This window comes from Sinocyclocheilus anshuiensis, unplaced genomic scaffold (genome assembly GCF_001515605.1).
Source record: "Sinocyclocheilus anshuiensis isolate Anshui unplaced genomic scaffold, SAMN03320099.WGS_v1.1 scaffold1, whole genome shotgun sequence".
Taxonomy (NCBI): domain Eukaryota; kingdom Metazoa; phylum Chordata; class Actinopteri; order Cypriniformes; family Cyprinidae; genus Sinocyclocheilus; species Sinocyclocheilus anshuiensis.
This window is the reverse complement of record NW_015539843.1, coordinates 795758-811216: the sequence shown is the minus strand read 5'-3', so window position 1 is coordinate 811216 and position 15459 is coordinate 795758. Positions and strand designations below refer to the sequence as shown.

At 39.4% G+C, this 15459-nt stretch overlaps 1 protein-coding gene across 2 annotated transcripts in view; it reads right to left on the bottom strand.

The window, feature by feature from the left end:
- Positions 1-14704, bottom strand: part of LOC107684508 (zinc finger CCCH domain-containing protein 13-like) — a 44457-nt gene extending 29753 nt beyond the window's left edge. Inside the window, exons 1-6 of one of the 2 annotated variants that reach the window (XM_016480780.1) lie at positions 14353-14704; positions 8758-8851; positions 6433-7747; positions 5824-5902; positions 1270-4374; positions 890-1012 (exon numbers count right to left, since the gene is read on the bottom strand). In XM_016480780.1, coding sequence (XP_016336266.1) covers positions 890-1012; positions 1270-4374; positions 5824-5902; positions 6433-7739 — 4614 coding nt within the window. In that variant the 5' untranslated portion in view covers positions 7740-7747; positions 8758-8851; positions 14353-14704. Of the gene's footprint in view, positions 1-889; positions 1013-1269; positions 4375-5823; positions 5903-6432; positions 7748-8757; positions 8852-9188; positions 9282-14352 lie in introns of those variants that run through there. The other variant, XM_016480781.1, reaches the window with a different exon arrangement.
- Positions 14705-15459: the final 755 nt, after the last annotated feature.

Here is a 15459-nt window from a genome sequence, read left to right as displayed (position 1 = left end):
GCCGTGGCTGACTCTTAACTTTTATAAAGAATATCTCTTTGGATCTGAGACTTTAGTCTTTGCAACTTTACAGATCTTCTTTATGCACCAAGAGCTTGTAACACTCCAAAGAGAAAGGAAAAATTGAAATCGCATCATATGACCCCTTTAAGCCTTTTGACAACATCTGAAATATAGCTCAAAACTGTGTGCTACATTACAAGTTTTAGGTTAGGAACTGAACAAAAACAACTTCACAATGTTAATGATGGAGCGAGAGAAACAATGACCTCAGTGAATTTGGCAAAGTCTCATAAGTTGAGAAATTAACAAGCTTCTCACACCTTGCAAAAGCTTGCACCTTCATTGACGAGATGACAAATTTAATAAAAGGCAGGTGAGTTAAGGAAATTTGAATTAATAAAAAAAAAAAAAAAAAGCTGTACACTATTTGTTAATTAGAAGTGCTAATATAAAAATAATCTCTATAAAAAAGCTACTTAAAGCTACTTTTTTTTCCTTTCATCTATTGCGTAGACTAGTTTTAGTTGCATCCAACTAACAGATGGAATGCAGTACTGTTTAGTTGAAATGAGTGAATGTTACTACAACATCAAAAAAAAAAAGATTTGTGGGGGTGTAATTTAACTGTCGATGTACAAACAAAACACAACACACAAACAAAACTGACAGCAAAAGCTAAACTCAGCAGTGACAAAACATGTGAAATTTGCAACTGACCAAAACTTTTTATATCACTGCATCCCTCAGTAAATATATTACCCAGCCTTAGTGCAAAGTACCTGTAAATAGGTTTGTGTGTGCGAGCATGTGTATGAGAACATGAGTGACATACAGAGAGAAAAATACACAAAACAAAGGTTTTAAATCTGATTATGCTCCTACTTACCGAGCTCTCTCGACTTCTTTCTTTGTGTGCACTGCGACTTCTGCGAGTTCTTACATGGGTAAGCGAGCCATCGGCAGAGCTTTCCGTGGGGGCAGATCTTCGACACATACTCCTTGAACGTTTCTACACAAACATAGCAGGGGCTACAATCAAGCTTCTTTAAGGAATTCAAAAGAAACACAATGCAACACAACTAGGGACATGCTGACACAATATTTGATCACTCCAAAGAACATTTTTCAATACCAATAGTTGGGTGGTTCTGCAATTCAACTGACCAATGTCAATACTATGCTAAACACAACACAACACACACAAAATGACTATACAGTGGGAATGTGTGTGCGCAAACTTCTATGCCAGAGTGTGTTCTTCCTCACCTGTTGTATTTTGTCCCTGTGCGAGGCATGATTCTCTCTCTGTCCCTGGGATGCCAGCTCCCAGTTTGGACTCCACATAGGATCGGTGACAGAGAAGGTTGCAACATGACTAGTGGGTATTGGAGTCTCTTTCTTAGCTAATGGTGTTATGGGAGAAGAAACCAAAGCTCCACTTGACCCCACATTCAAAGGTGCTGAGGTCCAGCATCTCTCTGGGGTCATTGTGAGGGCTACAAAGGGTCCAAGACCTGGTTGTGCAGTCGGCACAGTAGTTTGAGTTTGAACCATGGATGGTGCAAGAGTGGGATGCTGTACAGGAATAAAGACTGGACTCATGGAAGAGTTCCAACTGGGTGTCAAAATGCTACTTAAACTTCTATCCTCATGACGCAAGAGTTGCTGATCAAGGCCACCAGGTCTGGTGCTAATTGGTCTTCTGGATCCTTCCATGGCTGATACCCAAAGGGGCTCATCTACAGCCAACTCTGCTCGAGTATGTCCCCAAGCATTAGTTTGCCCATGTGGCAAAGCTGAGATGGGCTGCTGAGCACCTAAGGGCCAATCTGAGGTATCAATCAATGAGTGGGTTTGTGGCCTAGGTCTTTCTGTAGGAAATGGCTGTGAATGAGGTTGGGTTTGATGCAGAATTTGAGGTTGCAGAGGAGGCGGGAGTTGAGTTCTCATACGTTCTGCTGGGGAGGGCTGGAAGAAAGCCTGTGACTGAGGAGGAGACTGAACTTGAGAAGCTATTTGGGGTTGGAGAACACTTGTGGCCTGTGGACGAGCTTGAATCACTGAACCAACACCTCCTGACTCCAAACCTCCAAATCCAGTTAAAGAGAAGGTATCAGGTTGGGTTTGACTCCTGAATGAATCAATGTCTAAGATGGCAGGTTTGTAAAGCTCATCAGGACGAAGTGAGGGCTGCTTCCATCGGGCTGTGGGGCTATTCTCATGGCTGTCTCGACCACTCCTAAAACCAAGGGACACTGCATCCAGATCAAGAACTTTATGCCGAAGTGGAGATGTAGGTATAGACTTCTCTTGCTCTGTCTCCATCCGATGTCGCTCTGCTCCTCTCTGCCATTCAGGCTGCTGTTGTCTCTCTTCTCGCTCTTTTTTTGATCTCGGTTTCACTTGCTCTTGCTGGAGTTGCCTTTCCCGCTGTCTCTGCAACTCAAAATCAAGAAGCTGTTGTCTCTCGAGCTCCTTGATCCTCTCAAGTTCTTCCAGCTCTTTCCTGGCCTCCCTCTCCTTTACTTTCTGTCGCTTCCATTTCTCAATCTCAAGTTCTCTCTGCTTCTGTTCAAGTTCTTTCTGCCTTTCAGTCTCCCTCTGTCTTTCAATCTCCTGTTGTCTCTCCAACTCCCGTTGCCTCTCAAGTTCCCTTTGCCTGTCCAATTCTTTCTGCCTTTCCAACCGTCTTTGTCTTTCCCTCTCTTGCTCTTCCTGTTTCTCCAATTCTCGTTGCCTCTCCAAATCTCGCTGTCTTTCTAACTCCTTTAGCCTCTCCATCTCTCTTTGTTTTTCAAGTTCTCTCTGCTTTTGTCTTTCAATTTCCCTTTGTCTCTCCAACTCCAGCATCTCTTTCTGTTTTTCAAATTCTCTAAGCTTAAGCATCTCTTGTTCGAGCATTCTCTCTTTCTCTCGCTCAAACTCTTTTTGTCGTTGCCTCTCAAACTCTCTCTGCTGATCTAGCTCTTTTTCTGCAGCCTTCATTCGCTCATATTCAATTTGTTTCTGTCGCTCCTTTTCTCGTTTCTGTCGTTCAATTTCCCTTTGTCTCTCCAACTCCCTCTGTCTTTCCAACTCTTTTTGTCTCTCTTTCTCTTTCTGTTTCTCAACTTCTCTCCTTTTCTCCCTTTCAATTTTTTGTTTCTCTATCTCCAAATCTCTCTGTTTCTTCACCTTTTCAAACTCTGCTTGTCTTTGTCTCTCTATTTCCATCTCCTCCCTGACTGCTTTTTGCCGTTCCCTTTCTTGTAATCTGTGATCTGTTCTTAGTCCAGTGTCATTTTTATGCTGTTCCTCTTGCAAATCTCTCTGCATTGCAGCTTCCAATGAAGGATTTCTTCTAAATGGAGCAACTGGATTCTGAGGACCCCACTGCCCTAATCTAACAGTGAAATCATCAAATGGAACCTCCTTCATCCCTCTGTTCTCTCCACCCACCATACCTCGTTTAACTCTCCCTAAGATTGCTTCCTCATCCACTCTCTCACCTTGATGCACAGGCTCTTGAATCTGACCTGTCAGAGCAAAGTAAGTGGCTCTAGGTTTGTTCATTTGTTCTTCGGCTTCTAACATCTTAGGCCGTTTGGGTGCTGCAACTTCCTCTCGTTCCCTCTCTCTGTCTCTTTGTGCTTCTAACGGTTTCTTTCTGTCTGCTTCGCTGTCTTCCTCCTCTTCCTCCAATGCTGCTGCTGCAGCCATGTGCAATTCTGTCTGCCTCTGTATCTCTTCTTCCATTTTTCTCAACATCTCTCTCCGTTGCTCCCTCTGAGATTCATTCTCTCTGTCTGCCTCTGTGGCAGTCCATTTGTGTAATGCCCCTACTCTGAGGTAACGTGCAGTGGCTGCTTCATCCTTTAGCAGGTTACTTATCTCATGAGTAGGTCTGTCCTCTTTACCTTGAGGAGCTGATCGCCGAGAACGCAGTGTGTGAGCTCTGTCCTCAAGCGAAGCGGTTGGCAAAACCTCACTAACAGCATGGCTCTCTCCAAACACAGCCACAGTGTCAAAGACATGCTCCACACGTACATGGCTGGAAGGAGAAACTTGTTCTCTATAGGTTGCTTTGACCAAACTACCAGAATCATCATCTTCAAGAGCTTTAAAGGTGTTATCTTGAATACACAAAGAGTGGCTTCGCCTGGACATGGGTTTAATTGTGCTTTCCTGCTGTGCTCTTGGGTCTTGTGAAATGTTATCCTCCATCATTTGGACATTATGCCTCTCCACCACATGGTCAAACATAGATGCTCGTACTGTTTGCACTCCATCATTATCAAAACCAGAGTTGGTGGGCAAGTCTTGAACACCCAGTGATGATGCTTTCCTCTCCTCCTGTTTGGTAAACTTCCCTTCAACCGTGGAGTAATCAAACTACAAAATAAAATAAAAATACAATTAAGTATATTTTTACATGATTTCACTAGCCATTGATTACTTTCTTTGTCTCAGTTCCTTTCATGACTAAGCAAGAACCCAGAACTTGGAATGACTTTCAGTCAGACAAGTTGAGCTCTGTCTACAACTGTGATCCTTTAAGAAGCAGCCTTTGCCCCATGTGTAATTATAGCTTTTACTGACAGGTATGGCATTTAGAGGTAACATTTTCTTTGCTCAGATATGAGCTATCATTACAGTGGGCGTCTGTGTACATTATGTGAATTACATGACTGATTTAGAGGCAAACTTTGAAAGGGAATATAATATGTTTCTACTGCAAATGGCAAATCAGCCACAGAAAGAATGCAATACAGACTAATTTGAATAAACAACAGATTGTCAAATCTTGCAAATTACTTATCTAAGTTATCTATTATTTTACAGAGAAGGGTATAAAAAAAGATAACAAATGGGGGAAGTACGAGATAAAGACAGATGAAAAAAAAACTGATATGTGAAGGACTGTACTGTAAAGGCTTTAATAAACAGAGAAAGTACTGCAAAGAGGAGATGCAGACAGAAGCAAACATTAAGGGCACATGAAAAGGGAGAGGAGCTTGACGCGTGTGATTGAGAACAGTGAAATGGGATCTGTATGCTCTTTGTCAAAGCTCATAAAGCAGGGTGGGGCATGAAGGGGCCATAATCAAAGCGTCCTCTTCTCTCACAAACTGACCTTTCTCATCCCCACTCCCTTCGAAGCGTGCATGTTTCATAATCACTATATGACTAATGCTACAACTCAGGTTACACATCTTTGGAGTGCCGCACTTTCTGTGACATCAGAAGTGCCTTTTTCAACCTCATTTGTTATTCCTCTATTCTTCTCTCTGACTCTCAAATTGAATTTTTTTTTTTTTTTTAAAGAGTGATCAACATTTATTTTGGGGCTGTGACCACAGTAGGGCAGTTACTGTCACAAATGTAATAAAGGCCCTTTACAAAAGGATTTTTCTATTCTTTTAACAATATATATATTTACTTTATCAAACACATGACTATCATAGAAAAAATGTCTTAGGGTAAGAACACAAATACAAATCTCTGAGTATAAAGAGCTACATGTTTTCTGTATTCATGAAAAATGCAGAAAAAAAATGTCAAATATTAAAACACGTATATTTCTTCTTTGAAACCATTAAACAGGGCCTTCTGCCACAAATGTTACAGGAAATGGAAAACAAGCAATTATTGTTAGTTCAATTAATTTGTGATAGACTTATCACAATTATAGTATACTCTGGTGTCGTTTGTTGAAAAAAAGATATTAAAATGTTAGAATTTCTCATGGAAAATGGAAACACAAAGCATACCTTACTGCACCTTGCAAAGATGTTTTATTTTTGGCAGTATGATTAATAACAGTGGTTCAAATTCCCACACCTTTTTGCTGAGATCTTCTTCAACCTGCTGGGGGCTTTTGAGCTCATAGGAACTATGGCTTTCTGGCTCTGCCTCAAATCTGTCAACAAATCAGAATAATTAGAAACAAATACTATATATAATATTATTGCTTTGATTTTCAGAGTAAAGAATGTGAATTATGACAAAAGCAAATTGCTATTAATTATGATTTCTGTAGTATGTAGTATACATTTTTGTGTACTTTTGAGGAAAAAAAGGTATGTGAGACATAATTACACTTTTCAGAATTATCTGTGCCAGCACATATACATAAAGACTCACTTTTGCACATAATGTAGATCCTTTACTCTTTGCACTAGTAATAAAATGCTTCCTTTTACTTTCTTTTTTGTCAGGAAGTAAAAGAGAGATGTTGCCCACCACATCCATTTTATTCCCACAAAAATTGCTTGAATGTCATAGTTACAACTGAAACTCATTTGTAAAAACCCGAAGGCAGTAAAACTACTGCAAAACTGTGCATATTAAGTATTTCAGTACATACATATTTACATACAACATGAAGTTGATAACTGATTAACATACATACAACTCTAATAATGAATGGTGAAAACCGCTGGACCTTACCTTTTAGTGCGGTCAGATACTAGGTTACGTGGCTTACATTGTGGCTTCTGGGGTGGTGACAGTGTAGTAGGCACTTCTTCGGTCAGTTCTTTGATTCGCTGTTTCACCCCCACCGCTCCATCAGTATCAGAGACAGACAGCCCCGGTGAGCGAGGCTCGGTCCCTGGAGTATCCACACGTGCCACTGAGGAGGAGGAAGAAGAAGAGTCCAAGAGCAAGCTGATGCGTCTCTTTATACTGCTACCTCCTGTATCCTCAGGTTTAGAGTCTTTCTTGGAGTCCTCATCTTTCGATTCAATCTTTTGAGTTCTTTTCTCAACCACAGGGGGCTTATTTGGCCCTTCTGCCTTTTCAGCACCCTGTTCTTTCTCTTGAGTCTCAGCTACAGCACCCTCTGGCATTTGAGGAGTGTTTTCGTTGCCATCCTCCTTGGCAGGTCGCCAGTTTAGGGACAGCCCAATTGACTCAAACTTTGAGGTAAGGTCAGATGAAAGGGGTCGTCCTTTTGTCCAACGAGGAGCAGGTGTAGGGGACACAACCTGAGACTCAGACTTAGTGGGGTTTTGGAGGAACACAGCTGAAACCGGTCTGGGTCTTGAACCTTTAGATTGGGGGCGAAGAACAGTTGGAGAACTCTCATCCTTGGCACCAGAATCCTCCTTACTGTCCTCATTATTCAGTCCAATCTCTGATAGGAAGCCCAGTGATTTAGCACGAGTGATCGAAGGGCCGGGTTGTTTTTTCCGAGGAGCAAAAGGCCATTCAGCACCAGGAGTGGAGGCCTGAACAACAGTTTTGGGTCGAGCTGGTGTGGCTCCAAAACTTGTTCTTCTCAGCACGTCCCCAGTTTGGGTCGTTCTAAATTTGTTGAAATCAGTAGAGGCGATGGTAGGTGCTGGTTTAAAGGGTTGTGCCACAGGTTTGTTTGTTTGTCCGCTGGGCTTCGGTCCTGTTTTAAAGGCAGGTGGTAGACTGGGTTTACTGGCTGGCTGTGGTTTAGGTGTGCTGGGCAGGACTGGTTTGGAGGAAACTGGTCGACTGGATTCAGGTTTTGGTTTTGGCTGTGGTTTGGGAGCAAAAATGGAGCGTATAGTAGGATTTTTCTCCACAGTGAAAGGTTTTGGGGTGAGTCTGGGCTTGGGGCCTGGGACAGGTTTGTTAGGCTCCGAGGGAATAATAAGTGGCCCCTGGGTGCCACCTGAACTTTCCACCAAGCTCTTGTTGCTAGAGTCTATGAGAGGGCTAAGGTGCAGACGACTCCCAACCACACATGGCCGCCCAGCATCAATCTCAACCTGGGCAGCCATCGCACCACCTGAAACAAGAAAAAAAAATCCAGAATTTGCAAATAATCACTTAAATTAGTCATTTTTTCTGACACCGAATAAATTGTAGATCACTAGGCTGTCTGTTTATAGAAGGCAGTCCTAAACTGTCAGGTGTTCAACTGTATGTGGCGACAGATCACTTCCTGCACTTCATTTGTTGCCAAATCTTTTCACTGCTCATTTGCATAAGTTAAGCTCGGCTCAACACTGTTTCACTGCCAACTGCCACTCATGTCACCAGAAATCACGGGCTCTTATTTAAAATGATATCCAGTCGCCTTATCATAGCTCAACTCTGTCAGTGCGAACCCTCCTTTAGGTTGGCGGGAAAAGTCTGTAGTCAGTTGAAACCACTGGCCAGTTTTAGCACGGTCTAAAATCCAACATGCTGAGCAGAATCTCTGAACTATAATTTTATACCGCAAACAAATACAGTGTTCTCAGAAATGTTGTTGTGGTGGAGTGCGACTATGGAGCTGAAGAAAAATGCTCTCTTCCTCTCCTCTGCTGTGGACTTTGCCTTGGCAGATACAGAGCTCACAAGAGCACATCGAACGCTTTACTGACACATCATTAATCACGCCGTGAGAGTCCGTGTGTGTTAAATCAGCATGATTGGACATTGCCCAGGAGGGAGGGATCAATTTGCTGAATTAAGAGTCCAGACTGAGACCGGGTCTGTGCGTAAAAATCCTGCTACTACAGGCAATACACATCAAACAACAGGAATTCACAGGAGGATCCAGAGAGCCATATTTGCTAATGCAGTACACATGTCGCTCTTGGAAGCCGCGCGCTAAAGCAAACACGTGTTTACACTTAGATGGGCACACAGACTTTTACAGCACACACACACTTACATTTTACACAGTAAGCAAGTGTGATTCATAACACATTCACATACCCATGTAAATGCAAATGCGTTTGCCATGCCTCCCCGTGCAGTTATCAAAGTGTGCTTTGTCTGCAGTTTTCCAACATCACAATAATGACTCACCTGCTTGGCTGTCAACCGTCTGCAGTGGAGCCCTGGTTTCTGTGGTAACCGCAGAGTGATGTCATATCATATGGAGAGGAGGCAGAGCCAGACTCTGTTGCAGGGAATACAGCATGTTCAGACACCGTTACTTCTGCACAAGTAAGGTATCAGTGTCCTTTGTAATTTTGAAGTCTCCACACACGCACACATATACACATGTAAACTTGTTGTCAATGACACAGCTTGTTGAAATCATTGAATATCATAATTGAAAAGTCAAACGAGAATGTTACAAAGACTTTTGAGGCACACAGCACAGACTCAACCACACAAACACATTCCCGAAATCTACACAATTACGCAACATGCAAATTAGACTTCATCAGTCTCTTTTTACAAACAAATGAACACAAAGAAAGCAGACACATAGATCGAAGTCAGATATTTACCAGCACTTGACCTACATCTACAGATTAGCAAGCAAACCAACACATTTGATATGTCTCCGCTAGTGAAATCTTAGCTGTGTGGTTGCGCAAGGGGGACAGAAGTAGTGACATGGAAGGAGGGGGATGGCCAACAGATGAATCGAAAGAGGGAGAACGACTGTGAAGTAAGGAAAGGAGGAGGAAGCTGGTCTGAGTGCATGGACTGGCAGTCGCTTGTTGACAGGAAACGCCTCTGCAGCTGGAATGTTTAATATCTACAGCTTCAAAACCTGTGTTTAGGGAAGTCGTTTCTGGCATCCTGTGGAGACACGTTTACACACAAACATGATCCAGCCATTAACCTAGAAACTTTAAAACAGATCTTTACACCTCCGTATTAAAGTCAGCAGCACTGAAGTCACACTGCAAATCTCAAATCTTGGAACTTGGAAGAATCCTTGGTAACTGCAAATCTTATGCCTCAAAACGCTAAAAGTGCTAAAAGTTATATAATGTGTCTCTAAAAAAGTTATATAGACAATTACAATAAATATAAACAATTAATCTAAAAAAAGTTAAAAGGTTTACTTCTTTTTACATTTGAACCTGTTTTAAGATTATTTTTACAAACATACATATTTATGGTTTAAATTTTTATTATATTTTTTCACATTACACTAATATTACAGTACAATTTTTTTTTATAATGGGCCTAAACATAGGCTTCATCTTCTTTAGATAAAATATTATTTATATTTATTGAAATAAATAAATAATATTTATTAATTTATTTTTATTTTTTGTAAAATATTACCCAGATATTTTTTCATATATTTTCCCCCATTCATTTTTATATACAGAAGAAATCACTGTCATTCAATCTATTTCTACTGAAATATATCAACTACTACATAAACCAAATTCTTGTTTGGTGATGGGCAAGCACTAAGTATTTTGCCAGCATGAAAGATTTCGGTGCTACCCAATAAGTTTTTATACAGCACTCAACTTGAAAAACTTTCCCACCATGTTGAACCTGGTCTCAAAATTATGGCCTGACCTTCACCGTCAAATCAGTTCTAAAAAACACAGTCAGCACCACACAGTCAAGCTCTAGGAACCTAAACCAAGGCTGTAAATATCACTCAATCAAATCAGATTCCAGTAGAAAGATAAGCAAGAAAACCATCCTCAGGCACTGCATTAGCTGTCCATCAAAGAGACTAAATCAACAACTGTCATTTGTGACCCTGGACCACAAAACCATGCAGTCTTAAGTCGCTGGGGTATATTTGCAGCAATAGCCAAAAATACATTTTATGGGTCAAAATTGTTGATTTTTCTTTTATGCCAAAAATCATTAGGACATTAAGTAAAGATCATGTTCCATGAAGATATTTTGTAAATGTCCTACTGTAAATACATCAAAACTTCATTTTTGATTAGTAATATGCATTGCGAATAACTTCATTTGGACAACTTTAAAGGCTATTTTCTCAATATTTAGATTTTTTTTGCACCCTCAGATTCTAGATTTTCAAATAGTTGCATCTCGGCCAAATATTGTCCTATCCTAACAAACCATACATCAATGGAAACTAAAGCTTATTTATTCAGCTTTCAGATGATGTATAAATTTCAATTTCGAAAAATTGACCCTTATGACTGGTTTTGTGGTCCAGGGTCACATTTAAGAAGAAGCTGCCAGAGATCCTGTGGAAATCAGAGCATAAAACGAGTGACTCTGCTGGACATTAAACATGCTTTTCAACTAGGATTGGCAGAATAAAAGAGTAACTGGGTTCACACAGATAATCATACTCATTATGTTATCAAATGGAATTTACTGTTCTACAATACCATAAAGATTTAATGGCTTTAGGAGCCCTATACAGAGAGATAAAGAAGAAAAATTAACAGGAAACATGCTTGCAGATTATTTACAATTACCCAGCCATACATAACATAACACACCCAGGATGTAAAGTATCCTTTCTAACTTATTGATTACATCTGTTTCATTGGGTTTAATTTCATTTTTATTTATAAGAACATAAAAGTGTAGGAAAGTAGAAGAAAGAGAGGGGTAGTATCGCCTGTACACCACCCAGGTTACTTTTTACTCCTTTCAGTTTAATTTAAATACTTCAAGTACAAGGTACATATATGCCACTGATCACCATGACGTAAATTTATCATCATAAAAATAAGTGCTTTCTTACTGAGCTCACGTTACAATGAATGTTACTACTTAAGTAAAAAGTAAATGGCCAAAACTATGGTCATTCATGCCTGTGAATAGACATCTCATCAGTCTCACAACAGTCTTTGTCCTAAAGCAGTACATCGTAAATGTGTTTATTGACCATTGTTGAAGACAAACTTGACTTGAGTGTAAAGACAGTATTTTATATACTATATATTCTAGTGTCAAAAAAATGGCCAATAACAGCTGCTGCTCAATTTAACATTAAACAATTTTAGGTAACAGATTTCAGGATATCGGTTTCAGTTTAACACTCAGTGTGTTGTACTGTACTGCCTTACATACTCAGGACACTAAGGAATTGTGATTAAACAAGTTGCTTTGCATTTGTGCATCAAAGTACTTTAAAGGAATAGTTCACCCAAAAATGAAAATTTGCTGACGATTTAGGATTTTGTGGCCATCCAAGATGACTCATCCGTAGATGAGCTTGTTTCTTCATCAGAACAGATTTGGAGAAACTTAGTATTACATCACTTGTTCACCAGTGGATCCTCTGCAGTGAATGGGTGCCGTCAGAATGAGAGTCCAAACAGCTGATAAAAACATCACAATAATCCACAAGTAATCCACATGACTCCAGTCCATCAATTAACATGTTGTGAAGTGTTATTATTACAGATTACTGACTGATATTATGGCCAGAAGCGATGGTTTAAAGTTAAAATGCCTTAATGATGAATGTTTCTAACAAACACACAGCTTTTAACTTTAACAAGACATTCATAGATGGACAGGAGTGGTATGGATTGCTTGTGTATTATTCTAATGTTTTTATCAGCTGTTTGGACTCTCATTCTGACGGCACCCATTCACTGCAGAGGATCCATTGGTGAGCAAGTGATGTAATACTACATTTCTCCAAATCTGTTCCTGATAAAGAAACAAACTCATCTACATCTTGGATGGTCTAAGGGGAGTACATTTTCAGCAAATTCTTATTTTTGGGTGAACCAAAAACCGTTGACAGTCTTAATTTACAGTCCATTTAAAAAATATATAATAATGATAATAATATTTACTTTGAAATACTTGAATACAGTGAAAGGCAGAAATGTCTTATACTTTCACTCTGGTATGTTTTAGGTAAGGTACTTTGACTTTTATTGTATAATTCTGACAAAGTATCCATACTTTCAATTTCTAAGTACTTTTACATGCAAGTGGTTTTAGGACAACAACAACAACGCTCTTAACCTCACCCTCTTTCCAGCTAACTTTGCAAAGAAAATCTCTGAGCTAAAAATTATTATTCAAAAAAAACAAACAAGCCAAACTGCTTAAAAGTCAAATAAAATACTTCTGTGTACTTAAAAACAAAATAAAAATATAATTAAAAACCATTTTAAAAATGGCAGTGAGCACAGGTGATTGACACACTAAGAAAGAATGTAGCAATTGTATGTATAGTTTTACCATCTTTCAACTAACCTGGCAAGAACCCAAGTCAGCAAGGACCAATAGATTGCCCTGAAGCCTTTTTATGCCACTGTGTTTCCTGTCTTTTTTCAGTGTGTGTGCGCACAACTGACACTCTGGTTCAGCCAGTTTTGCAGAAGGAAAATACTTTTCATGCTCGACCTGAGCAACGGCACCAATGAATGAACAGGACTGGCAGGGTTTCAGCACACGCACATGAAGCTCATCCCCTGAATACACGGCTGACACCAGTCATCATATATCTGTGTGTAAATATAACCAGCAGAAAATCATTTAGAGCACACCTGCTAGGAAAGACTACTGGGAAAGTGGAATCACAAAGAAAAATGTGAATACTAAAAAGTGAAAGGATATATAAATATGCTGTTTTTTTAAGTCGCTGTTATAGTTTTCTATTTTAATATATTTTCAAATGTAACTTATTTCTGTGATTCAGTGTCACATGATCCATCAGAAATCATTCTAATAGGTTGATTTGCTGCTCAAGAAACATTTCTTTTTATTATTGTTGTTGAAAACGGTTATGCTGCTTCATATTTTTGTGGAAACAGTGATGTATTTTTTCAGGATTCTTTTATAAAAAAGAAACCATTTGTGACATTATAAATGTCTTTACATTCACTTTAGATGAATTTACAGCATCCATGCTAATTAAAAGTTTTCCTTTCTTTCAAAAAAACCTCTGATTGACCCCAAACATTTGAACAGCAGTGTAGATGATACCATCCCCTTCAAAGACAAACTCATGTACTGTATGCAAATGTTTCTAGACAGAACAAAGCTGATTGAGAAACTTGTAAGACATGCACAATTCTTACAATATTACCAAGAATAAAATCACAGACAACAGACCTACATAACAACAGATCTACAGTTTGACTGACTGACTGATTCATGCTTATGCTGAAAACAATAACAAATATAGTCATTATTATTCATAAAAAATTATTTATAAAAAAAAACACATTCTACACCGTAAAATAAAGAAGAAATAATGCATGCAGAAATGTAAAGACCGCCGTATTTAAAACTTTATGGATATGTCCATCTATATGGTGAAATAAAAGCACAAAGACCCTTAAAATACCATAGTACACGTTTGCAGAATAAAAACTAGTTAAAAATAGTAAATATGAGTTTATGGCCCCTTTCTAACAGTGTAAGAAGCTTTCACAATATTTGTCATTTTGTTTTATTTCTATTTTGTTGACAAGCTATTACCATAATACTAATACCAAGCTACTTTTCTTGAGAAAACTTGAGAATACATACAGTAACTATGGTATTTTGGCTTATATAGTGGTTACCATGGTATATTTTGTAATGGTAAGAAATGTAAACAGCTCGCGTGTGAGTTTCTTTGTTAGCTGATTTGACTAGTTAGCCTTCTTCATTAGTGTGGAGAACAACTAAAACAGCCTGGCGAAAAGCAGGTGAAACACAAACAGAGACAGAAGCGCAACATTTCACTTTACGCACCTTTTCGTCAACTTCAAACAGCCGTCTGTCTGTCCCACCTGTGTGGGAGCTGTTTGGGATCTGAGCTCAACCAAACCTCGCTGCTGTCTGTCGGGATAGACCGGAGCGGGCGTCCTGTCGATAGCGGGTTAATGTTCGGCACAACACTGGTGAGTCGCTCGTTATTTAGGTGCTCTGTCCTGCATGAATCGCACCGGGACACCATTCCTCACGCCTGTACCTCCGGATAAACTTCGGTCTTTCTATGAACACTATCAGAGGCTGGCTCACACAAACTTGCTGAGAGAGCCGGAAGGTGGTGTGGGATCGCATTGCACGGAAGGATGGAGGATTTGTTTTGGTACGCCAGACTGGGACAGTGTAGAGGGGGAGAGTGAGACACTGCGCCCTCCTGTGGAGGATGATCAAACAGGCCAAAACAAACTGGATTAGATAGAGGACAATGGTCACGTGAGACCATGAGTTTGTTTATTTCCTTCAAACCTGTTGCGTGCTTGAAGTACGAACGTGACTGCTCGTTTACTTTACAAAGGCAAACAAACACACATTTATATACAGGTATTTTATCAAAGATGTACGTTTGATTTTGTAATGATAACAACTAGTTATTATATTGGCCCATGCCTCTATTAATTCAGTGTGATGTTATTTCATCATTGTAATGCATTGTTGTTGTGTTAATCTTTTAACAAGATGCCAAAGTATATTGAATATAATAAAATAAAAATAATTATTAATTATAAAAATAAAACACTTTTTTTATTTTTCAAGCACACTTATTTTTAGTACTATCATAATAATGACAAAAACATGTCACGTGGAGACACTGAGACATTGTGTGTGTGAAATATTTAATTAATAACCTACTCATGTGTCTGTGTGTCTTTACAGTAAGTGACAATGAGAGTATCAGAAGCCAGCATCACACCTCACCATCTCATTTCTGACAGAAAACAGAAATACTGTGGGATGAGAGAACATCCAGTGATATGTGAGGATTAAAGTAAGCGTGAAACAAATCAAACAAGTGAGTTGAGCAGGAAGGAGCTACTGGAGTGTAAGTCAAAACATGTACAAGTTCACACTTTTTCATTCCTCATCTATTAT